Here is a 25,210-nt window from a genome sequence, read left to right as displayed (position 1 = left end):
AATACACGTGTCACATTGCGTAATATATTCTCCTAATACACGTGTCACATTGCGTAATATATTCTCCTAATACACGTGTCACATTGCGTAATATATTCTCCTAATACATGTCACATTGCGTAATATATTCTCCTAATACACGTGTCACATTGGGTAATATATTCTCCTAATACACATGTCACATTGCGTAATATATTCTCCTAATACACGTGTCACATCGCGTAATATATTCCCCTAATACACGTGTCACATTGCATAACATATTCTCCTAATACACGTGTCACATTGCGTAATATATTCTCCTAATACACGTGTCACATTGCGTAATATATTCTCCTAATACACGTATCACATTGCGTAACATATTCCCCTAATACACGTGTCACATTGCGTAACATATTCTCCTAATACACGTGTCACATTGCATAATATATTCTCCTAATACACGTGTCACATTGCGTAATATATTCTCCTAATACACGTGTCACATTGCGTAATATATTCTCCTAATACATGTGTCACATTGCATAATACACATGTCACATTGCGTCATATATTCTCCTAATACACATGTCACATTGTGTAATGTATTCTTCCACATTCCTGTTCAGATAATGTGAAGTGTGAATGTGCGAGCGGCTACCTTGCAGCAGCGTGGAGAGCGTGTTGACGGCGAGGCGCGCCACGCACAGCGACTTGGGCACGATGTAGCGCAGCGCGAGGTGCGAGGCCAGGTCCACCGCGAACACCTGCTTGTCCAGCTGCGGCTGGCTCAGCAGCTCCGGGATGAAGTCCAGGCAGATGTGCATGGAGGGGACGCCCTCCACCGTGACTGGGAGCAGCTCCCGGGGGTAGCCCTGCCCGCCCCCACTCCAGTTACCATCAACCACATTTGTATTTCTTTCTTTAACTTTAAATTACATTCAAACACAAATACAAAAAATTGGTTGTCTGTAAAGTCGGTTCACAGACAATAGTTTAATGTGACAACGTCATAACAAAACATTGATGAAATGATTGCATACTTTTATGAATAAAAATGAATAATTTTTATTGAATTATCACTATTTTGTACGGATACAAAGGAGGAGTGAAATGGAATCTACAATTTAATTGATAAATTTACTTTTATTTGCACTCATTAATTCAAATATGTTTATTACTTTAACGAAGAGATTATTTTAACTATAACTTTTATACATGTTTGCTATTTAACTTCTTCCAATGTGTGTTATTCTGTTAAGGATAGGACGATGATAGGAAAAGTAGGAAACGAATGGGAGTGTTTCAAGTTTAATGTGCCTCGAAAAAGTCAAATAGATGGTGGTTCCAATCGAGTGGAAGAGAGATAGATGTGGCGCAAGCGTACAATGAGCGTAACGGGACACTTTTTTGTGCGTGCAGCCGGCGTTCATAGATTTATTAGACGTTGTCACGTCAAAAACACTTTCGACTTAAAATTAAGTAGGGAAAATTTATTGCATAAGAATATTGATTTTAAGTAATTGTTTCACAAAGACTTACACATGTTTTTAACATAAATGTTTATAAATGCTTAAACACACTCTAAACGTAGTATGCATTAAAATTTCTATTGTTTGCTTGCCATGTTTTCAAATTGCAGAATGTCCTACAGTCTAAACTTGAGCAGTTGTCGCCGATGTTGAAATTAACTTTGTGTATTGATATCCCCCCCCCCCCCCCCCAATCAATATATTAGTTTATTGAAACTAGTGTATACAAATTTATGGTTCAGGTTCACAACTCTGATCAATATACAAGTTTTTAAGAAACAGATTCACTACATTTTGAATGTGAACAAATACTAATTTTGAATGGTAACTACTTATTTAAAATTGAATCAAATAAATTTATTATATTGGACAGACAGACACACACAGACACACAAAATAATAGACAGATATATATATATATATATATGGTAAAAAAAATTCTATTACCTAAAAAATAAAATATGATTGAGGAAGGCACATTCCTTGTGATGGTGATTTGCTAATTATTTGCAAATTGTGAAAGTTCAGGTAATGCTTGCAGTATCTTCCACGTGACCACGACATACTAGGACTGGCATGTGTGATATCTAGGCCTGTGCAAATACTAAGTATTTTTTTTTATTGGAGGCGAATGTTAAAATGGAATGTTTAAAATATTTGCGATGTTGAATCAAATTGTGAATATTGCTCTTTTCAGCAAGGCTGTTTTGCACTGGATTTTATTTATAAAAAAACAAAATTGTAATTTTTGAACTGGTTAAGTGATTAACCAACCAATTGGCCACTACATATAACATCATTCAATAAAAATTATACCATGCAAAGTGTTAATATCGAGTGCGACATTTGATTTCTTTGAGTAACCAATTTTATATTCTTGCAAAACAAAAAAAACACAAAAAAGGGGTTAAGTGTTTTCATAAGCGACTTTAGGCTTCCGTGTATCGAAAGCTTTGCAACAAACAACTCCCAGGTTCACGTCGGACACGAAGCTATTGCATCACGAGCGAAGCTTTGAACGAAACGAACAGCACGTTTCCCGGCCGAGCTCCGAGTGCTGTACCTGGAAGTGCACCAGCTTGGCGAGGGACGGCTCCGCGATGAAGCAGTGGTGGAGGAACGAGCAGACGACGCTCCGCACCTCCCTCAGCGCCCACTTCAGCCACGGCTTCTCCTGGGACAGTCCCCACGCACCGACGACAATCAGCCACGTTCCAGTTCCAACATCTGGTCAAGGATGGTTAGTTAGAACATCCCTGGGCAACGTAGAGAAGAAATGTGAAGTTTCAACTCAAATAACAGGTACCGATGCCATTTCCTTTGGTTCGTTTCAGGTTGGGAGAAAAAAGCTTGGAAATTTTATTCCACAGAATTTGATGGCACATAATATGTCTTTTTGTACGTAATAATCTATACATTTGCTTTATTCTCATCTTAAATTCTTTTAAGTATGATACAGGAGAAAATAGATACTATTTCTTCTGGAGCCACGAGGTGTAGTATTAAATAATACTGTGTGCCAGTTGAAACATTATTTAAAGTTGATAAAAAAATATATGTATAAAGATTGTGAATAAATTTTGAAACAGTTAAATTGATACAAATCTCGTTCTTGCAAAATGACAAGGTTCTGGGCCCCTTCAGGCTCGTACTACCGAGGTACACGAGAGGGAAGAGGGAGCGCAGCGCACCTTGTCGTCGTCCGTCTCGAGGCAGGCCTCCAGCAGGATCTGCAGCGCGGCGCTCTCCTGCACGGCCACCAGCGTGGCCCTGAGCTCCTCGCGCTCCGCCTCGCCGGCCGCCGGCGCGGGCCGCTCCAGCGCCAGCTTGGCCAGCTGGTTCCTGGAGGCCGCCAGCGCCGCCTCCAGCACGCGCAGCACCACTTCCAGCACCGGCGCGCACCTGCGCACGCTCCCGCCCGTGTCCTCCCCGCCGTGTCTCACACACCTCTCTCCCTCTCGCACTCTCACTCGTCCGTGTCCTGCCGTGTCTCACTCAGCACAGCGGCACTACTATGGTGAACTGCGACAAAACCAAAATAGCACAGAAATGCATGTTATATCAAGGAATTAGGTAGTTATAACCTGTGCGCCAATTAGCATTTTTTTTTTTGGCACAAATTTGAATTTGAATTTTGAAACATTATATTTTACCAGTAAATTTTGCAGCTAAAGCTTAAAACTTTTTCCACTCTCTGTACACTCTCATTTAATCTTTGTCAGGCCAGTCTCCCCAATCCTGTTCCCAGCACTAGATCTTATTTTGCCGAGTCTTTGCAAGTCGGCCAGTGTCTCGCCTTTTCACTGCTAGGAGGCACGGAAGGTTGCCTGTAATCCTCCTCCGAGCCGTGATCAAGACGGCTTATCCCTGCGTTTTCCCAGGGGCCTGTTTTTCTCTGAGCTCTCCTGAGGCAAGCACCTAACGAAACACTCGCGAGTCTTTTACCCAACGTATCGGCACGCCTCTGGCATCTGTCCCACTGTCGTGCAGTTTCCACCTCCCCCCCCCCCTTCTCCAGCCTTTCCAGGAAACCCTGCCCAGGGCACTGACCGGCCACTAAACCTGGCCGAAGCCAAGGACAGCCACCGGTCTTCAAATGTACTGCCTCTGCCCTCTCGTGGCGGATTTGTGAGTTATTTCCCCTGGGTGTTTGAACGCCCGCTAAATACCTGCCCCCCGGGTGCCTCACGCCATAAGCAGTGCTCTGTAATTCTTCTCCAAGCCACTTAAGCGCTGCACTAGTCTCCCCCATAAGCTCCATGCTTTCGAAGTCGCCTCCTGCGAGAGATGCACGAGTCGATCTCTTCTTGTTTCAGACACCCCTCAGATGGTCGCGCTGCGATCGACCACTAACACCAACTCGAGGTATCGAAGTCAGTATTTCCTGACCACCCCCTCGTAAATCTTCGGAATTTTCGGTCCGGAAGCCGAAGTGCCACCCCCTCCCCCCCCCTCCCTTCTTTCGAAAGCAATCGCTTGTTTTAATTACGAGTCGCTGCCGCACCGCACACTGACCACCTCGGATCATCGGCCAGCAAATAGCAAGATCTCAGTCGGTCGTCGTACAAAAATGTAGTAGGCTAGACAAGGGATGTTGTCCCTAATCTCTTTTTTAACCAGTATTTAGTCAGTCTGTGTGCCTAGTAGAAATGTGTTATACTTTGCTAAATTCCTAATTATTTTAATTTATGGAAATGTCCGCGGAAACCGCGCCTGTTCAGCGCTTGTCTTATGGCAACCCTTCTTGTGAAAATGTGAAGATATTTTTGACCCAAAATTAAAAATTCGACCCATATGCAGAGGTGACTCTTCTGTGATTAAATACCATTCACTGATTACAAATAAAGATGTAACATAAATTGAAGTGTCAAAATATTTTAATGTTAACATTATCATTCAAAGTAACTAAAAATTAAAAAAGGATGTTTAGGGACTCAAAAAATTATAAGTCTCGAAATTAACTAAATGTGATGAAACACTGTGGGTTTTAACATTATTCACCAAAATTCAAAATTTTTGAGGAACCACAAAGTTTTGTTTGAAATTTTTATTTTATAGTTTAACACCACTTTTATTCAGTTTTATTTTAGGGTCCCTACTTACGTTAGAGCAGAACACAACCTAGCAAAGTTGATGGACTGGTCTGACGACGGCACGGACAATGCAAGCACACAGTGTGAAGCGGCAGCCGAGGCTAAGGGCACGGACGCACCTGAAAACCCGGAAGTCGCAGCGCAGCACCTGCAGGGGGTCCAACACGATGCTCTCTTGTGTGACGGCCGCGGAGCCGCCCTCGTGCAGGAGCGCGTTGGTGGTCAGCACCCACAGCTTCCGGGGCAGCACGCTGTTCAGCGCCAGCCACACCTTCTTGCACAGCTCTGCCGCACGGTTACAACACACCACTTCAGATCCCTGTGGCGCGGCCACGGTACACCACTGCACAGCCCTGTGGCACAGCCACGACACACCACTGCACCAACATGTGGCTACATACATTAGTAACATGTACCGACAAATTTTGGCCATCTATAAATTGGAGATTCTAATGTTCATAAAATAGTACTTTATCCCAAGAATAGTGACTGTTTTATAAGAGCATGTCACGTCAGAATTAATGATTTGCTGGAAATAATTTCCTTTTTTTCTCCCAGCCGACAAATAACTCAGAAAACTTGTAACGCTTATTACATTTCTGTTAGTGCATAATAGTGCACAGCACAGCACCTGTGCAGTCCTTAGCTTCGTCCCAAACATGGCTAAGGAAAAGGGAACTTGAATGGATCTGGTAGAAAACAATTCGGCCAAAAACTTAGGAACTGTGACCGGACTTAGGAAGACACACTACGTAAATGCAGCTTATTGCTAATCTTAGCTTCTGTAAGCAAAAAACTGTTCCTCCCAAAATAGAAAAACTGCTATTTTCCTTCTTTTGAGAGGATAAGAGTATAATAAACAATGAGGAATCTTTGCAATACAACAATATTTGATAACTTACTTAGATTTTTTAAAAGTTAAGCTGCCCGTGCACGATACAAGTACGGAAGAGCACGACTCCGCCCAGGGGCAACACGTAACTGTAATATTGTTCTGTTCATTCGTACACCGTCCACGCCAACCCATCATTTCGCCGAGAGCCAACCTTGGATGATCCGTGGCATTTTGTCGTCCAGCAGCGACTTGAAGTGCGAGACGATGGTGCCCGCGAACTGCCACACCTCCTTGGGGGGCGACGCTATCAGCTGCTGCAGGATCATGCTGGTTCTGGAGGGACACGTGTGCACGTTCCTGAACGCTGCAACACACAGTTCTAACCTTTCCGATTCGCCCCGGCGCATAGGAGTGCCAGGCACGACTGAAACATAAGATAATTGGCCTAACATAGAGAGATATACACACACACGTATATTTCATTTTTTAGTTTTTTTTACAACCTTTTTCTGATGCTATTAAGTTATTTTCTAGGAAAAATATTTTTCCTTTAAAATATAATTTTGTTTCTCATTATTTTTCTCCAATTATTTTAATTTTTTTTTATTTGATAAGTTATTCCTTATTTTTCTAATAAAGGAAATACAACAAAACAACATCAGAATATTGACCATCACTTCCCAGGGTCAGCTATTGCAATTAGAACTAAAACAAAAAAAAAATAAATCAATGTTTATGTAACAAACACAGATCCACATAAGGTACAGTAAGCACATTAAAAAAAACATTTTATTCATTAGTGGTACATTTATTAATGAATTAATTAGCTGATAAATAATCAAATATTAAAAAAAAATCAGACAACACTTATTAAGTTAATGATTATTGATTACCTATAAAGAGAGTGTTTCAACACGGAAAATATTTAAAACTTTATTTGTTTCTAGATGAAATTACAGAAACCAATTAATACATGTTTTGTGGTAGAATTTTACCAGAAAGAAATTTTACAAGGCAAAAAAAACATTCAGTATTAAAGAACTCTGTCATTGGTTTAAGTAATAATTTAAAAAATAGTCAATATTATGTGTGCCAGCCTTACTTAGAGTATCATTATTATGTAGGGGTCTGCAAGTATTGAAAAAATACTTGATATTCAGTTTCAACAATTCAAATTAAATAATTTTTTTTATTCCAAATTATCCTTTAATCAAAAAATATTATATTTAATAAAATGTAACATGTGTTGGAGCTAAGGTTTATTGAGAAATTTATATTTGTATTCTGAAATATTATAAATAAAGATATTTTATATGAAATGAATATTCTGTGATTATGATTTAAATACTCATACACTATTTTTGCTATACGTAAGTGGATCAGCAAAACAATATTAAAAAAAAAAAAAAATTATTGGTCTATGAAAATCCATTAACAGATTTTATTCTTATTTTCTTTAATTTTACACATTCCTATTGTAGTATGTACCATATACATTTAATGTCTTTTTTATTTAATGTATTGGATCAATTTTTCTTGGACTCCTGTGAAATGTGATGAAAAATTTCACTGCAGCCTATGTTAAAATTCTCATTAGAAAATTTTCTATATTCGTGAATAATTTTATATTAGATTCGAAAATTAATTCAAATACAAAAAATTATTTGCAGCCTTCTATTAAAAGTAAAGAAAACATTATAAATAAAAGATAACAAATTTTTACATTCAAATTAATGTGAAAAAAATAAAGATAGTAAAATTCAAGATATTACCATTAAAATGAGAAATTTTACACACAAAACTGCAAAATAGCCTGTTAGTGTTAAGATACCAAAATTTTAAATTACAAATAAAGACCTAACCAACTAAAAACAAACCACCTAAATGTAAAACATGACAGAGTGAGAAAATAATTTGGGCTTTAATATCTCATTGATAGAGACAATATTTTAAATCTTATTTTTAGGCTAATTTTGTTTTTAAAACAGGAGATTTTTTATGATTTATGTTTAATCATAAAAACAATAGAATCCCGCCAATCCGAACAAATTGGGACCGAACCCTGTTCGGATTAGCAAAAATTCGGATTAGGCAGAACTTTGTCATATTATGCCATATATTGTCTTTTTGAAGCGTATTTAGTGTCTGATATGTCAAATATGAATGAAAGGTCAGACAAAAGATACACCTTTATTATTTAGCGTACATATTTAGTATCATACAATATTTTTAATTACTCACGTAGCCTAAACTGCAATTTCAAATATTCCGAGTTTAACAAATCCAACAGCCTACATCACGTGACAACATTAGGTCGAAATGAAGGGCGGTTCGTGAGTGCGTATTAGCGGAAGGGCAGTGACCTTCAACCAGAGTAAACAAAGCCCCCATCCTCCTTCCAGCATAGGCTTACGCATTCTCTAAAAAAAACGTCTTGCCTCATTTAGAGTTTGTCCAAACGGTGTTCCTCCCGGCAAAAGAAAATTTTGAACTTCTTCAGCTAGTGAAAGAAATTGTACCAGGTTGCGAAAATGCAGAAGAGTGCGTTGCAAAGTGGACGGCCATTGACGACTGTGGCCACGATGAAGATATCGTAGCAGCTGTGCAGGAACGTCAACTGATCTCGATGCAGACGACAGTGAGGAGGAAGGGAACACGCCGACCGATGTTGTTTCTCACACTGCCGCAGCCAGCGCCCTTGATCTGGCTGTGCGCTACGTCGAGCAACATGCCGATGCAACCCCAACAGATGTTATGTTTATGCGGCGTTGGCGAAACATTGCATCTTCAAGCTGATTTAGTGCATTGCGTCAAAGGAAGATTACCGACTTTGCCTCTTAGATAATGGTTTGCTTTTTTACATTTTGTTTTGTGTCAATCCTGTACAGAACATTAATTCTACATATAGTAAGTACGTAAATTCAAAAATTTTCAATACGTACATATGTATTTAAGTACTATGTATGTAATCCTATATTTTTCTATTTTCAGTTAGACAGTGAAATAGATAAATTATAAGTTTCTTATGTACATATTAATAAACGTACATTACATGAAAAAACTTGTTTTTCTTTACTTTTCCTAGTTCTTAAATGTTATAAAAATTAAATTATTTTGTCCTAGCCCTGTTCGGATTAGGCGTATTTTCGGATTAGCGGGGTTCGGATTAGCAGGACTCTACTGTATAGCATATTATTGAATACATATGACACATAAATGTTTTATTATACTTATTTCACCAAAACAGTGTCACTCTGACTGATACATCATGCACTCTGAGCAATCAAAAACAAATCTGCAAGTACTTGTTTGAAAAATGTACCAATGTCGTAATGTAAAACCGAGTTACTAATAACAGTTGCAAGATCAAAAAAAGAGTAAAATAATTTTTTTTTCATTCTACTAATTACAAACAATATTTTTAATAAACTTCATTGAGTTTAATATATTAAATATTAAATTTTTTAAATTTAAGTACTGATTAAAAATGCTGATTAGGTTCATGATTGTAAATGCATTTCAGTGTGTTACGGTTTATACACATGCTTTTTGGTTTTAACGAAATTCACCTTGTAATCTTGACCCTATTCATCAACAAGATCGATAGAAACAACAAGGGGGGTGCATAATGTAAGGGATGCACTGGTGGGGCAAACAGGAGTTCCCGAGAAACCCTTCCGGCTCTTGGTGACTGCCACCATGCTACCCTTGTGGTGTCAGGGGTCCTGGTTCTGCCCCGCCAGGGATCACGCAGGCGAGCGTCCTCACCGCTCACTCGCCGCGGCCCCTCAAGCCGACCCGCGACTACAACAAACCACACGTCGACCGACAAACCAACCTTCGTCGATGACCGAGTCCGTTATCTGGAAGCTGAGCTGCTTCTTCGTCAACTGGAACATCATGTGGCGCTCACACTGGTCTTGCAGAATGTTGTCGTCCAACCAATCACACACCAGCGAAAGGTGTGGGAAGTTAGTTGCCAGAAGTCGCAGCAGGGGAGAGAACAGACCTTAACAAACATTAAGAATTAATTACTTTCATAAACTTATTGTGATATGCGCATGAATTATGAGTATTATGACATGATAAAAAAAACAAAGCTATTAGGTACTAAAAATATTGCTCAATGATAATGAAAAAAAACATAACACTTAGTCGATCAAATTCTTTTAAATCTTCCTATAAACACTTTCAACTAAATAAAACAATAATAAGAAAACCCTAATATGAGAATGGCTGAGATGTTCACAGCCAACAGTTTGGAATTGGATTCATTGTAATACGTAGTTATTAAAATATAAATATGTATTGCAATGTGTTTCTTTATTAATACTTATTTCTGTTGCTGCTCCAGCATCTTTTTTGTTTTCATCCATTAGATTAATTTTACAATGGTTCGTATTTGTCAAGGTTTCGTGCATGCTTGGCCTAACGTTGGTTTTGACAGAACATGGTCAATCTTGTTTTCTGCGCACCTGGGCGGAAAACAGACTAGAAGCGCGTTTTCCAGGTACCCACCTTTTCTCCCTTCCCGCTCCTCTGGGAGAATAAGAAATTTCTCAAGATACAGTAGAATCTCGTTATAGCGAGCACGGTAATAGCGAGAACACTGCTATAACGAGGTATTTTTGAGGAATTTACGGCGTGAGAGCTTGAAGCGCGCTTTTGTTATTTGTCTGCTTTATCTCCACCCCTCTCGCTCGCCACTAGACATCTTGCCGTTGACGCCTGTCACATTCTTCAGCCGTGCAGTCGCCACCTAAGTGCGTGGCTTTAAAAATAGAATCCCGTCCTTTCTTTATTTTATCAAACTTCCGTTAGTTATCTGTACCGTGTGAAGAAAAAGTTTGATATTGGAACAGAAACAACGTAAGAAAGTATTTTTTACAAATTAGAAATATGTATGTTTTTGTTTTTATAATCGCGTATATTTTCACGTTTTTTTTGTTGTTATCTTAAAAGAGATAATATTAAAAAGCCGCTCTAATGAGATTTAATTGTTTCTTGGTTAACAAAAACTATTAATTGTTTATATTCTATTTATTATTATTTACGCGACGTCATACTGTACGCGTACGCAATACGACTGGATTCGTTGCTGCAACATAACAGCAAATTATGCGGTATCAGAAGTAACGAGTAACGTAATGATAGTAACGAGTACTAATTGTTATAGTAACGAATACATACGGGTACACATTTTTTCGTTACTTTTACACCTCTAGTAGGCACTACCGTATTTATTTCCGAATTGTTAGGACAGTTTTCTTGTAACTTTTGTTTCGGTCAGTTGTTGGGGTATTTGTCTGGGAAAGGGGTGGTGATGGTTTGAGTTTAATCCCAAATTTATTTTCTAAAAAAGTGGACAGGTTTCTTTAAATGAAAAAGTATAGTTTTCCAGCGACTATTTCGTTTGAGGCGTACGTGCGTTGCCGCAGCCGCACTCCTGCTATTTTGTAAGGAATTAAATCGTCGCGCTACACTAGCACCACCTGTTAGCAACATCCCGAACCAACATGGCCGCCAGCAGACAGCCCGCGTCGACGATAGATAGCAGGACAATGCTGCGTCAACCGCGGGCTGAGATGCTATACTTACGTGGCATGATAGGGTATTCTGGTTATTTTGACGCAATCGGTGATCGCATCCGTACTTATGGGGTATAGTTTTAAAGAGAATTCACACATCTGCTCACAGAAATTAAGATTTCGTTATTATAACCTGTTATTTTCCAATTATACAGGTTTAAACACAATTTTTATGCTATTTTCGGTTAATTTTTATTTTTTGGGGGCCAAAATTTGTCCAATTCGGTTATAGCGAGGACACGGTTATAGCGAGGATCAAACCCGGAACCGTGACACCTCGCTATAACGGGACTCTAGTGTACTTAGAAACTGAGACTTACCTACAGGAAAAAAACTTATAACAATTAGGGTAAAATTTGTACTGATTAATAAGACAAGTGCTCAAATTTTTTTTTAACTTACCGTTCAATTAATTTTCTTGCGTGGGATGTTCTTAAGATGTTTTACTGTATGATTGTATGATATATACTGCGAGAACCTATGGTCACAACCAGTTACGCTCAAGCTGACAGCAGCGTATAGTAAACTTTAATTTAATGCATAACTTGAGCCATCTCTCAGCTATAGCACAGGTATGGAATCGAAAAGATTTAACATTCGCACCACACAAACCTGCATAGCTCTGCTGATCCTTGTGTGCTTGTTGGAGCAAATACTTTATTGGAATCTCAGAGAGGAACTCAGCTGAATAAATTTTCACACTGCGGCCAGAAGAGAGGATATTTTGAGTGTTGGCCAGCCTGGAATGAAAAAAAATAATACAACAGCTTAGGAGATATGAATAATTTCAAACAGTATGGTTATAACTTACAAGAAGAGGCATGATTTTATGGTTTAGTTTAAACACGATTTTATTTTTAAAACTGGGGAGTTCAGTACTGTTGTTATAAATATCTTTTTATTCATAAAAGAAGTGTTTCATTCAACGAACATGTTCCTAAAATGTTTATTAATGGTTATTTCTTATTTCATTAATAAAAATGTACCCTTTACTGTGATATGGATTGAAATTTAAAATAAAATACTTTTAGAACAATAAAAATTAATTGGCAAGCACTTATGTCTGCAAAATGTATCTATGTTGGTAATGTAAAGACGAGTACTAAGAGATGGAACATCAAACAAACTCAAATTAATTTTTTCCTGTCCAATACATATTAGTTTATACATTCTGGTACAAACTTCATGCTAAATAAATAATATTCATTGAATTTTATGTAGTAATGTAGAGAACAAATACTTTTTTTTTATTTTAACTAAGTACTGTAAATATGCTTAATGGATATGATGATAGATTGTGTAATGACTTGCATTTAGGTGTTTTCCTTCGGTTTAGTTACAGGTCACCATAATATCTTGTCCCTTCTTAATTTTTACAAAGTATAAAGTACACGCATCACATGACATCACTATGGACTTAAATTACACCACAGTGGGGTGAATAAGAAAGTTCTCGTTTTGTAGTATATTTGAGAAAATCCTAAAAATTTTTTAGGAAAATTCTGAATTTTAAGTGACTAAAACAAGTTAGTATTAACTTGCCTGGGGGTGAATTCAGCTTTCACGACGACTGAGATTTACTACAAAATACAGTGAATAAAGGTGAGTGTCAAACTCAACAGAAGAGACAAATCTTGGAATTACGTTAGTCTGGCTGGAGGCATTCTCACTTCGTGTCGGTCTTCAACACGGCTATGTTCACAAATGTTGGTGAAGTTGAACAGCATGATGAACTAAGAGCTGTCCACAATCAAAAACAGCCTTCTTCATTTTGAGGACGAAAGCACCGATTCTCTGACCATCCAATTCTTGTCAGGCAAACAGAAAACTAGCCACGGGGCTCTACCCAAAAAAAAAATACATAAATTAATAATCGTACATTTTGTTGGAGAACTAGGTTCCAAAGCGAGGTCGTTAATAATACAGGAGTGCAGAGAAAAACACTGAGCAAGACAATCAACTATGCTGAGGAAGGTATTTTTACGTTATTATCAGTTAGTAGTAAATCAGGCTCTATATTTGAAATTATTTTTTTTTGTAATTATTTGAACCCAGACAGTTATTCATTATTTAGTATTTACGCCGACTGCGTGCATGACACTTAGGTGTGCTACTAAACAGAAGGAACGTAATGTTTAAAACGTTTACTAGTTTCTACGGATGCACGATGACGTCACAGACTCGTCCGAGCGTAGTCAGCGGGTGGTGGCGTGTGTGAGAACCTCGACTGGAGTTACTCGTGTGAAAAGTTTTATTATTTTCCAATACACTCAGTGAAGCAAATCAAGTGAAAACTGATACAGAAGACTGGTTTAACACAACGATAAAAAAGAAAAAAATACGTTAGAAGTTCTGAAAAAGGCAGCCCGGCGTACCTCAGTGTCGGAGTGTGTTCGAGGTCACGCAGAAGCACCGACAGAGATGGCGGGGGGCAGTGGCGTAGCCAGGATTTGTGAATGGGGGGGGGGTGGGGTGTTAAGAAGCATGCCCCCCCCCCCAGTATTAAAGCGGGGGGGGGGGGTTCCGGGGGTCTTCCCCCACAAGTTTCGGTACTTAAATTTAAATATTGTAAAGGTAAAAATTTTATTAATTTTAATATGAAAATTAATTAGTGATGAATAAAAAATTAATTTAAGGGGCCCGCCTACCTGGTCACACACACGGCGCGCAGAGCTTCAGGAAAAACAACGCGATTTCAAAACTACTCAAGATATCCTAGTGGGGTATGTTTACGAAAAGCATTTAAGAGTTCGCTGAGGCCCGAAAAGTACTTTTAATTTTGGATCATGTTTTTAAACTGTATTTCTAGAAGAGTTAAAATGGCTAAAACGCATGTTTTCAGAGTAATTTTTAGGCGTAAAACAACCAGTACAGATTATTAAAAGCACTTGAGGGACTTGCATTACACCTTTATCTTCATTTCTCCGCCATGTAATGTTGCGGTCACCGCTAAAATTTTCACGGTTATCCTGTGACGACGAGAAGACTGCGCGCCAATTCAGAGACTAGCGCTTAGAGGCGACACCGCGCTAGAAGCACCAGCGAACGTCGCGCTTATCATCCCACCTCACTGACACACATACACCCCTGACGAGGCGGGCCCCTCTTAAGATTTGATGCTTGGGGGGGGGGAGGTGTTTGAACCCCTGAAACCCCCCTCTGGCTACGCCCTAGGGCGAGGGACAAGGAGTCACCTCACGTCCTCGTACAGCAGCAGGTAGTAGAGCAGCAGCAGCTGGCAGGTGAGCGAGGGGCCCCGGGCGCCCGGCCCGCAGTCCAGGGACGTCCCGAACACGGCCCGGACCTCCTCCTCCGTGATGGGGGTGTTGGTGTGCTCCTGGGGCACCTTGGAGCTGGGCACCAGCATGGAGTTGACGTACACCTCCACCAGGGGGGGCAGCACGGGGTGCAGGGGCGCCACGCTGCTGCAGATCTGGCTGCGACACGCACCGTGTACGGTCACGAGACCTTCATTTCAGATTCTACACACAAACATTTAATGGAATGAACATCTTGTGACATCACGACTCAAAGATAGGCTACAGCTGTGTGCGGCAAAAGACAGTGCACTTTCAAAGAAAATCCATAGACAAAGTGGAGACTTCATTCCAACACAACATCGAATTCAGTGTTACCAACTCCGGATTTAGCAAGAAGAAGAGGAAGAATAAATGCCGGAAATCGGTTAAGTATCGATTATGTGAACTGGTGTGAAGATTATTCTAGAACATTCTAAAATCATCTCTATTAATCCAGAGAATTGGAGGGGCAATATGAGGGAAGGGGGGGAGAGAAAATGGGTATATAAGCCCGGGGTTTTGACCAGTTAAGCAGAGTCGCGCAGGAAATGAGGCCGGGCCCAATCAGAGTCCCAACTCCCACTGCAAGCATAAACTCCTGTTACCTTCCACAAGGTAAACACTCGCTCGGGACACCGCAGTCTTCTCTGTATAACATCTTATGGTGTACATTCCTAGCAATCTCCCTAAGGAGTGTTGATGTGCATCTTACAATGTGTAAATATTTAAAAAAATTAAAAACATTACGTTCCTATCTTTAACTTTATATGATGACCTCGAAGAGCAATCTCGACAACAAGATGACCTCAAATGTAAAACAAAAAAAGTTGAAAACATTACCTCAGGAGTAAAGAGTCACAACTGTAATTAATTAAAATGGAGTTAGGACACCTTAACTCTGAGGTACACATATAAGCTAGCATTAAATTTTAGAACATGAATCAAATGCATTTATGTGAAACATAAAATATACAGTAAAAATTAAAACAAGGTTTCATTGGATACAAAGGTGTCAAAAAATACGCCATGACATTAAATAAAATGTGACATTGAACACAATGTGGTTGATTCCCTCCAGCAGACTACCCACCGTATACCATCACAGTCTTCGCTTTCTGAACAGCCACTGCTTGTGAACTACAATCATGAAACACCATTTTTTTCTAACTGTGGCTTGGTATTTCAAGAGCGACCATGTAAATCACTCTACTGATGAAAGTGGCACTATAAAGGATCTAGTAAATATTCAATTGCAATTTCCAATTCACAGTGTGTTTTTCATAAACTCATTATAAAAAAAAAATGGGGTCGAATTATATTCAGGTAAATACTGTGTCCTTTTAAATCTAAATACATTTTTAAGGTGGTCTCCTATTTAAAAAATATTTTATTGATCTTTATGTAAACAATCCCCAAACAATACAAAATTCACTGAACTATCTTATAACAGAAATTAACTAGTGTCTGGTCATGGATACTCGTGAGTATAATATTTTCTGTAGAATATTGTAAGCCACTGCTAACCAAAAGTAAAATCTAAGTCTAAGAACCTGCAGGGGCCACAAGTTTACAACTGATTTGAGTATAACAATCCCAAATTGAATAAGTCTATTATATTTCGATAAAATTATTTTATTATCATTTAAGTAGACGTAGCCAGTGTTTCTAAGCTCTACTTAATATTGTTAACTCAAAGATGACTTAGACCAGTGGCCAGTATACAACCACAAACAAACCGACAAATTAGTCAGATAAGCAAAAATGTTGGATAAAAGAGAGTTGTTTAGAAAAAGTTTATTAAAAAACCTAACTACTTTATAATTTTACACGTTACAAACCATAATAATCAAATTTTTTACAACAAAACAACAGTACTGTACAGTCGGGATAACTAATTAGCTGCGGTAAAGTAGCAACAAAAATAAACTGCACTCACGCTCGCAAATTGCAGCTCTGGTTGCCAAATCATATTTTTTTTTTTTTTTGCAGTGGGTTTTCGAGCGATATGGAATGTCGGAGAAACAAATATGGAGTATACAATAGACTCTACTGTAGTCATATACAGGGGCGTAGCCAGGAAGGGGGGGGGGGGGGGTTTAGGGTTTCAAACACCCCCCCCCCCTTAACACCAAATCTTTAATTAAATTTCTTATTCATCAGTCAAACAAATTTCATATTAAAAATTAATAAATTTTTTACCATTACAATATTTAAATTTAAGTACCGAAAACTGCTAAAATAGGACTATTTTACACCTTAAAATCCAAATTTTCCCGGAGGAGGACCCCCGGACCCCCCGCTTTAATACAGGGGGAGGGGGGGCATGCTTCTTAACACCCCCCATACACAAATCCTGGCTACGCCATTGGTCAATTATCCACATTCAGTTTTCAAAAAATTTATAAACGTCAGTATTTTCCGAACGGGCAAGTTCGATTGAAACAACGAACCACGCGATCACGGACAGACTCGCCCACCTGTAGATCCACTCCTTGATGGGCACCTTGTGCTTGGTGAATGCCCGGCTCTTGAGCAGCTGGTGGATGCAGTGGACGGGCAGGAAGCCGGTGATGTTGGCGTTCAGGCTGGCGGTGACCGGCACCTTCACCGCGTGGGAGGTCACCACCTGCACGGGACGACACCGCCGTCACGCCGCTCGCAAGGGCAACAGCCCGCGTCTTAGAGCTTCTAGTGTTAGTGAAGGACTCGAACTGCCAGAGTTATCAAAGCTCATCCAAGTAGAGATGGTGTTGTAAGAGTTGTCACACTGAGAACCTCTACTGGTGAACTTGTGAGACCTGCGACAAAAATCTGCCCTTTACCAATATCCTAAACTTATGGACATAATCAGGAGCTTTTGTTATGTTTGATCTTATTCGTTTTGTGTTTTAGTATCAAGGTTATGTATGTTAAGTATGGGAGAAAATGTCATTTTTTCGGTGGGCGGTATGTTCACGCATGTGTGAATATTTACTGGACATAGACAATTTTCTCTTTTCTCTTTTCATCATGTTGACTTGTTTGTAGTGCTTGGCATTGTGGGTAAAACAAACAAGGAGTCTAGCAAGATGGCGGTGTGTGTTAGTGGTTTGTGTTTAGTTGTGGTGAAAATAAAATACCATATCCAGCAATAGGTGTTGTTGAGTTTATACATCAAAACATAATTTGGTTTTTGGTAAAAAAAAACCATCAAAACTTTCTACAGGTTACTAACAAGAGGTGGGCGAAAATTACTAAAGGGTATTTTAAACCTAGCGATTACTTTTCACAATGACTATTTTAGTTAACCATATACATATATTCCAGGGTAGTTTCGCTATCATAAAGATTCATTTCGGCACACTAATACGTTTTGTACGTCTTACAATTTTTTTTCTCTTCTTTTTTCCCAGTTTGAATCCAAGTCAAAGACAGATCTAAGTTGTCATCAAAAACAAAGTCAAAGATCACTTAAATATCTTGCTACAATAAGATACTTCCATTGATACAATTTAGAGGGTTTGAGGTAGGCGTTTTAATCAAACACATCCTGCATACACACCATAATGAATAAAAAAACAAAGTGGGAAACATTTGGCACGGAAACCAACTTCTACTGCTTTCAAATAAAAAGCAAAGGTTTAATCATGTCACTAAATTTAAAAGAGAAACACAGTTTTATTTATTTGTTGCTGTATAAATGAATTCAGCATTGATGCCCGAAAACTTTTATCTGTGAATGTGGTTTATTCTGTTGTATTCTGTGTGGTAATATAAAAAAAAAAAAAGCAAAATATGACATATATTTGACTTTGAAACTACGTATTTGCATTCGATTCGAAAATGTTGCTATTCAATTTGAAAATATCCAACCAAAAAAATCCACTATTAGCACTATTGTGGTACAGATTTTGTCTGAAAATAACGCCATTCCTTGAATATCAAATATTACAAAAGTTTTTTTTTAAATTTCAATTAAGTTTTGGTTAACTGCTGCTTAGTTCCATGATATAACTTGCATTTCGGTGCAATATATTAAGTTGCATTTCGGTGCAATATATTAAGTTGCATTTCGGTGCAATATATTAAGTTACATTTCGGTGCAATATATATTAAGTTACATTTCGGAGTTATGCTCGTCGGTGTGACTTCAGTTCTATCGCACCTGCTCCGTGAAGATCTCCTGCGTGAAGATCTGCTTCATGCGCGTCATGTTGTTGTGGCGTATGGGCACCTTCATGCCGAGCGTGGAGCACACCAGCTCGCAGATGGTGCTCAGCTGGTTGCTGTGGAAGTGGATGGCCATGAGCAGCAGCATCTCGCCGAACGAGGCCGCCACTCCGCTCGCGCTGCGCACACGCACGCCACTCTCACTCTCACTCTCACTCTCCTCCCTCGACACACATCTCACACATTATAAAACACCCCTCAGACATTTTCAGAAGTGATACTTATTTGCTGAGGTGGCTGCAATTTTCGTGTGTTACAAAAATCCCGATCGCACGAGGGGAACACCTATTTGTGGCTGAAAATAAAATATTTTATAGGATAATTAAGATCAATAAAAACATTTAAGCGAGTCTTTTTCAGTAGTTGCCAGTGATGTGCAACATCTAACCTCATGAATGTGCAAATTCATGTGTTCTCATGACGCAAACACACCCGTAATCAAAGTGGGGGAACCGGCAGAGGAGAGTTCGTCAGCGGCGACGCCACTCCGACGCATGCACCTGCGGTCCAAGATGGCAAAGGAGGGAAGGGGGGATAGGTACGTAGCGGAGCATGCTATATGCTAGTTGTAACGGCCGGAAGGGAAGACGGCAGGGGAGAGGTAGAAATGACGCAGCAGTGATGCTGCTTGTGTTTGTGTACTCCTCAGGTTATTTTTTTTTTTTTTTTTTTTCATTTGAAATCATACTCACATCCTTACTATCCTCAATTATCTCTTGTTCAATTTTAAAAAAACTAATAATTTATCTCTATCTATACCTAGTCAGCAAGAAGTTTCACTTCAGTTGTACGTGGACTCCACTCACACACTTAATTTTTTTTTAAGATTTTATTTTTTGGCAAATTCAAATTACAAGCTTCCATCAATTCTTCATTACTCACCTTGCAATCATTCTATCATTATATTTTTTTTTAAAATTACCTGTGAAATTTAACGAACCCAACCCGAACAAATTTGCTAACACAAGGAATACATGAAAAACTGAAAGAAAAAAAAATCAAGCATATAAGTAGTACATGATTATGAACTATACTACAGTAAAACCACCATTGTTACTTCCCCGTTCATTAGTTTCACGAACCGTGAAAAAATCATCGTCAGTAAATTAAAATTTTTTAAGGAAATAGGCTGAAAATTCATTTGAAGCATGTTGCAGTCAGGGTGTCCACAGTTAGTACTTTCGTACTAGGTCTAGTACTTTTATACCTAACTTTTTTAGTGGTTTAGTACAGATCTAGTACATTTTTCTTTATATATAATATAATATTATTGTAACTCCAATATGTTTTATCATTAAGCGTAATTATTTTTAAAATAAAACTACGGAATGTATGTGTGTGTGCGGTGTGATATTTAAGTTCGAGCATTGCGATGCCATGATAACTTGCTAAATTATTAAAAACCGTATTAAATTATAATTTAGTACTTTTTTTCTCGCCTAAGTTGGTAGGAAATATTTTTTGCTTGTAGACACCCTGGTTGCAAGGTGTTTCTCCTGGCGAGCGGCGAGCGGCGCGGTGGACGCTCCCGGGAGAAGCGTCGCACAGCCAGCAATCGCTATCCTCGTCTGACAGATGATGTTACGCGCTAACTCGCTTTCACTCTACCTTAAATATTTATAATGTTATAACAGCCAGCAACCCTTATGTGCAGGTGGATTTAATTAGGCAACCATATATGATGATGAATAGAAAAAAAAAATTAGCTTTAATTTGATATATGATTAATAAATAGACGTTATGAACGTATGAATGTATCGAAATCATTACCTGTTTACACCCGGCTGCGAAGAGGTGCGGCCAAGCGCGCAACAACAACCGTGATTTTTTTTTTTTGAATCTTCATATAATAATTGCCGTGATGTAGGCGTAATTTTATTTGAAAAAAAAAAAAAAAAAAAAAAACAAGCGAACGGAATTTTTTTCCCGAGCATCAATTTAAAATAATTTTAATTAAAAATACTGGCGGCCAAATTGTGATAGGCAACCTGGTAAACATATATATTCTCCTAATTATAAATATACATAACAAATTTTGGTTTTCAGAAAAGAAAAAAAACTGATGAACGCACTTTAATTAGGCAACCATATATGATAATAAATAGAAAAAAAATTAGCTTTAATTTGATGTATGAAAAATAGACGTTATGAACGTATAAATGTATCAAAATCATTACCTGTTTACACCCGGCTGCGAAGAGGTGCGGCCAAGCGCGCAACGGCAACCGGTTTTTTTTTTGAATCTTCATATAAAAAATGCCGTGATGTAGACGTTATTTTATTTGAAAAAAAAAAAAAAAAACAAGAGAATGAAATTTTTTTCCCCGAGCATCAATTAAAAATAATTTTAATTAAAAATACTGGCGGCCAAATTGGTAAATATATATATTCTCCTAATTATAAATATACATGAAAAAATTTGGTTTTCAGCCAAAAAAAAACCGATGAACGCACTAATCCTGCGGCCGGATCTCATACTATCAGTGAATTAAAAATTTTTAAGGAAGTAGGCTGAGAGTTTGTTTGAAGCGTGTTGCAATGCGGCAAGCAGCGCGGTGGAGACCCCTGTTAGACGGGAGAAGCGCCGCACCTCTCGAAGTAGGCCTCCTCGCGCACCAGCCACTGCACCCACTCGACGCTGCGCTTCTCGTGCTCCTGCTGGCCGATGAGCGAGGGGCAGGCGATCAGCATGCACAGGCCGATGGACACGAAGCGCACGCCGGCCGGCGAGGGCGGGGGGTGCGACGTCAGCAGCTGCACGATGAGGCCCACCTCGTCCTCCTGGAACCTGCACGCCCGCGTCTCCGTCCATCTGGAGTCCGCACACCCTTGCATCCGGACGTCAGCCCCTTCACACTTCTTTCTAACTTTCACCGAGATTAATTACCCCATGACTTAACTCCAGCAATTAACTGGAACCTGCACGCTCACGTCTCCCGTCTGGACTTCCTCACACCCTCGCAGCAGACACGGCAGCATAGCGCGAGATCCAGCAGAGTTCGCTAGCATCCGGTGCAGTACCACCTGCGCGGTGCCGTTTCATCGACGATGTCTTCCGCGCCGTCCATCTATTCCCTCAACTCGGACCGCGGCAAGGGAAGTACACTACCGGCTCTCGCTGCAGGCAAGGTTCTGATGGAGATTTTGGGCAGGAAAGAAATTCCCTTTGGCAAATGGGGACGGAATCAAGAATTATTTGAGGCTACAAGTTTTGAAAAAAAAATTTCCGTAACATTCCCAAGAAAAGTTCTTAATTTTTTTTTCTCGCTTATTTTAAAAAACACTTTTTTTAATTGGTAAACTACAATTACTACTGGCTTGCGCTGTAGGCAAGGTTTTGATGGAGATAAAAAAAACTGACTGAAAACTACGTAGCTTCTACTGCGCAGCTTAGGTTCCCCCCCCCCTCCCCTTCTTTGCGACGGAGAGAAGGGGGGGGTGACGGAAATTCTCTGTCGCAAAGAAGGGAGTGGGGGAACCTGAGCTGCACAGTAGAAGCTAGTTTGTAGTCAATTTTTTCAATCTCCATCAAAACCTTGCCTACAGCGAGCCAGTAGTAATTGTAGTTTACCAATTAAAAAAAGTGTTTTTTTTTTAAATAAGCGAGCAAAAAAAAAAAAAAAAGAACTTTTCCTTGGTAATGTTATGGAAATTATTTCAAAACTTGCAGCCTCAAATAATTCTTGATTCCATCCCATTTGCCAAGGGAATTTCTTTCCTGCACAAAATTTTCCCAAAATAAAATTCTTTATCCTACCCAACTCTACGATCTATCAAATGTAAGCACAGTGCAGTTAAGGGGTAAATACGGTAATTGATTCATTCCTAGGTGCAGCCCACACGGAAAAAATGGGTACGGAAAAAAGCTATGTACGTAATTTTTTACATTCATCATGGCACCACGAAAACAAGAAGCTAAACAGAATAAAATGTAAAATGGGATAGTGAATAGTTGTTTTACAATTGTACCACACTGAATGCCTGACTTATTTTTTCCTGTAGCGATTTCTGAAATTTACAGATGTGATATTCAAGAGAATATTATTTGATTCAACAGTATTTAAGTCATAACAATTTTATATTTGGTCATTCTTAATAAACAAATTTTTTCATCAAAGCAGTGAGCCCACGTTAATACATTTTCACAACACTGTAAAAGAGTGGGTACTGATGAATTTACGTATTATTCTAATCTATGTTATCATCAAAACTGAAGTAAATACTAAAAACAATGTCAAAACAAAAATATTAATTTTGCAGCCACTCACTGTTAAGTTCAGGCATTCAGCTAAATTACGTGTGATGCCTTAGTCAATATTTTCTAGCCCCTTAAAACATTTAAATGAAAATAGCAGACTTTATTTCACCACAATGTTGTCCACCATTTATTTGAACTGAGGGACAAATTTTTGCAATTGGTGAACATGATAGTAGAAGAATTGTGAAATGAACATGGAACAAAATGTGTACAGCACATAAGAGTGCATACTACAGCAAAAACGTATACCAATTGCATTGCCAAAATTCAAAAATTTAGATACATTAACTCTTAACTTTCGAGAGTAATGTAACAAGCGTTGACTTTAACGATGTTTAATGCTATAAACATCCGAGACTATGCCATTTTTTGAGCACACAAACGTAACCCTCATATGACAGGTCTTTCTGCAAACGCTTGTGTAATCACTGTGATGTGTTGAAAATAACAAGCCATGCAAACAAGCTTGATTACTCTTGAATAGAAAAAAAGATTTTATAGTTTTATTTTTAGTCCAATTTCACTTTTAAAACAGAGAATTTCTATGTTATTGTTTTTATTTTTTTATAAAAGCTGTTTTGTAATACTTACTCCACCAAAATAGGGGTAAATTTATATGCTGCATTGTTTCGGTAAATATCTTTTTTTAATAAATTTGCGAGCATTTATAGTTTAAAACTGATTCAATAAAAGATGCAGAATAAAACACATTGTTTAATATGTCTGATCCATGCACTTTGGTACAATTTCTTTTTCAGAAATAACAAAATTCCTTGAATTTCAAACATTAAGATTCCTTTTCTTTTACGGTTTGAATTAATTTTTTTTTGGTTAAATGCTACTTAATACCATTATGCAGCTTGCATTGATCTGCTTTATGAGGTACTAACGTGCAATTTAGTATTACATATGTGGTTATTTCAGTTTTTATCGCAATTCACCACGTGATCTTGTCCCGACAGAGTCAAGTAGGTTCGGGCGGCTGTTCTGTTCTGTCCTTCCCCTCTCCATCCTTTACGGCCCTTCGTCCCCCCTCAACCCTTGTTGGTATTAGTCAATTTTGACGTGTACGGGAATTTGTCTTTATGTTTAGTGATCAGTTGGTGGTACTGATTTGTGTATTACCTTGGAAGAAGTGATGTCGCATTAAACTCAGTCTTGGTGAAAGTTACATGTCGTCTACATGTCTGTTTTTTTTTGTGATCCGACTTTCCCATAACAACCATCACCCTAGCACTATCTAACAACTCAACAAATCAATTTCGGTTGTTATCGCAGTCTCCACCACAGAGTGGAGCAGGACAGAGCCAGTGGCGTAGCCAGGATTTGTGTATGGGTGGTGTTTAAGAAGCATGCCTGCCTCCCGCCCCCTTCGGTATTAAAGCGAGGGGTCCGGGGGTCCTCCCCCGGGAAAATTTGGATTTTAAGGTGTAAAACAGTGCCAATTTTAGCAGTTTTCGGTAATTTAAATTTAAATATTGTAATGGTGACAATTTTTATTAATTTTAATATGAAATTAGTTTGAGTGATGAATAAGAAATGCTAAACGGGGGAGGGAGGGGGTTTGAAACCCCTGGCTGCGCCCCTGGACAGAGTCGAGAAGGGAAGGCGGTGAGGGGACCCACTTGATGCTGGCGATGCCCCTGAGGGCGCAGTACAGGCGCAGCAGGGCCGAGGCCTCCACCACGCAGCCGCCCGGCAGCCGGCTGTCCTCGGAGAACAGCACCAGGGCCTGCAGGCGGCGCAGCAGCTCGCTGCGGCACAGCTGCAGCGCGGCGTGCAGGTCGTACTTCCTCTGCGACACGGACACGGCACCTCTCGCACGGCATGTTTGACATCGTATGTTAAGAAATTTCGTTTTCTAACTTCATGCGGTGTGGCCACCCTGGTCAGACGTAACAAAAAAAAAAAAAA

At 39.1% G+C, this 25,210-nt stretch overlaps 1 protein-coding gene across 1 annotated transcript in view; it reads right to left on the bottom strand.

Annotated features, from left to right (window-relative positions):
- Positions 1 to 25,210, bottom strand: part of LOC134538866 (integrator complex subunit 2) — a 40,440-nt gene that overhangs the window by 5,326 nt on the left and 9,904 nt on the right. Inside the window, exons 6-17 of the mRNA XM_063380438.1 lie at positions 24,922 to 25,091; positions 21,629 to 21,826; positions 18,974 to 19,157; positions 17,307 to 17,455; positions 14,725 to 14,967; positions 12,143 to 12,270; positions 9,781 to 9,951; positions 6,154 to 6,306; positions 5,227 to 5,392; positions 3,206 to 3,416; positions 2,578 to 2,688; positions 644 to 857 (exon numbers count right to left, since the gene is read on the bottom strand). Of these exons, the coding sequence (XP_063236508.1) occupies positions 644 to 857; positions 2,578 to 2,688; positions 3,206 to 3,416; positions 5,227 to 5,392; positions 6,154 to 6,306; positions 9,781 to 9,951; positions 12,143 to 12,270; positions 14,725 to 14,967; positions 17,307 to 17,455; positions 18,974 to 19,157; positions 21,629 to 21,826; positions 24,922 to 25,091 (2,098 nt within the window). The remainder of the gene's footprint in view (positions 1 to 643; positions 858 to 2,577; positions 2,689 to 3,205; positions 3,417 to 5,226; positions 5,393 to 6,153; positions 6,307 to 9,780; positions 9,952 to 12,142; positions 12,271 to 14,724; positions 14,968 to 17,306; positions 17,456 to 18,973; positions 19,158 to 21,628; positions 21,827 to 24,921; positions 25,092 to 25,210) is intronic.

This window comes from Bacillus rossius, chromosome 14 (genome assembly GCF_032445375.1).
Source record: "Bacillus rossius redtenbacheri isolate Brsri chromosome 14, Brsri_v3, whole genome shotgun sequence".
NCBI lineage: Eukaryota > Metazoa > Arthropoda > Insecta > Phasmatodea > Bacillidae > Bacillus > Bacillus rossius.
Note: the sequence above shows the minus strand (reverse complement) of the source record. Positions and strands in the feature narration are given on the sequence as shown.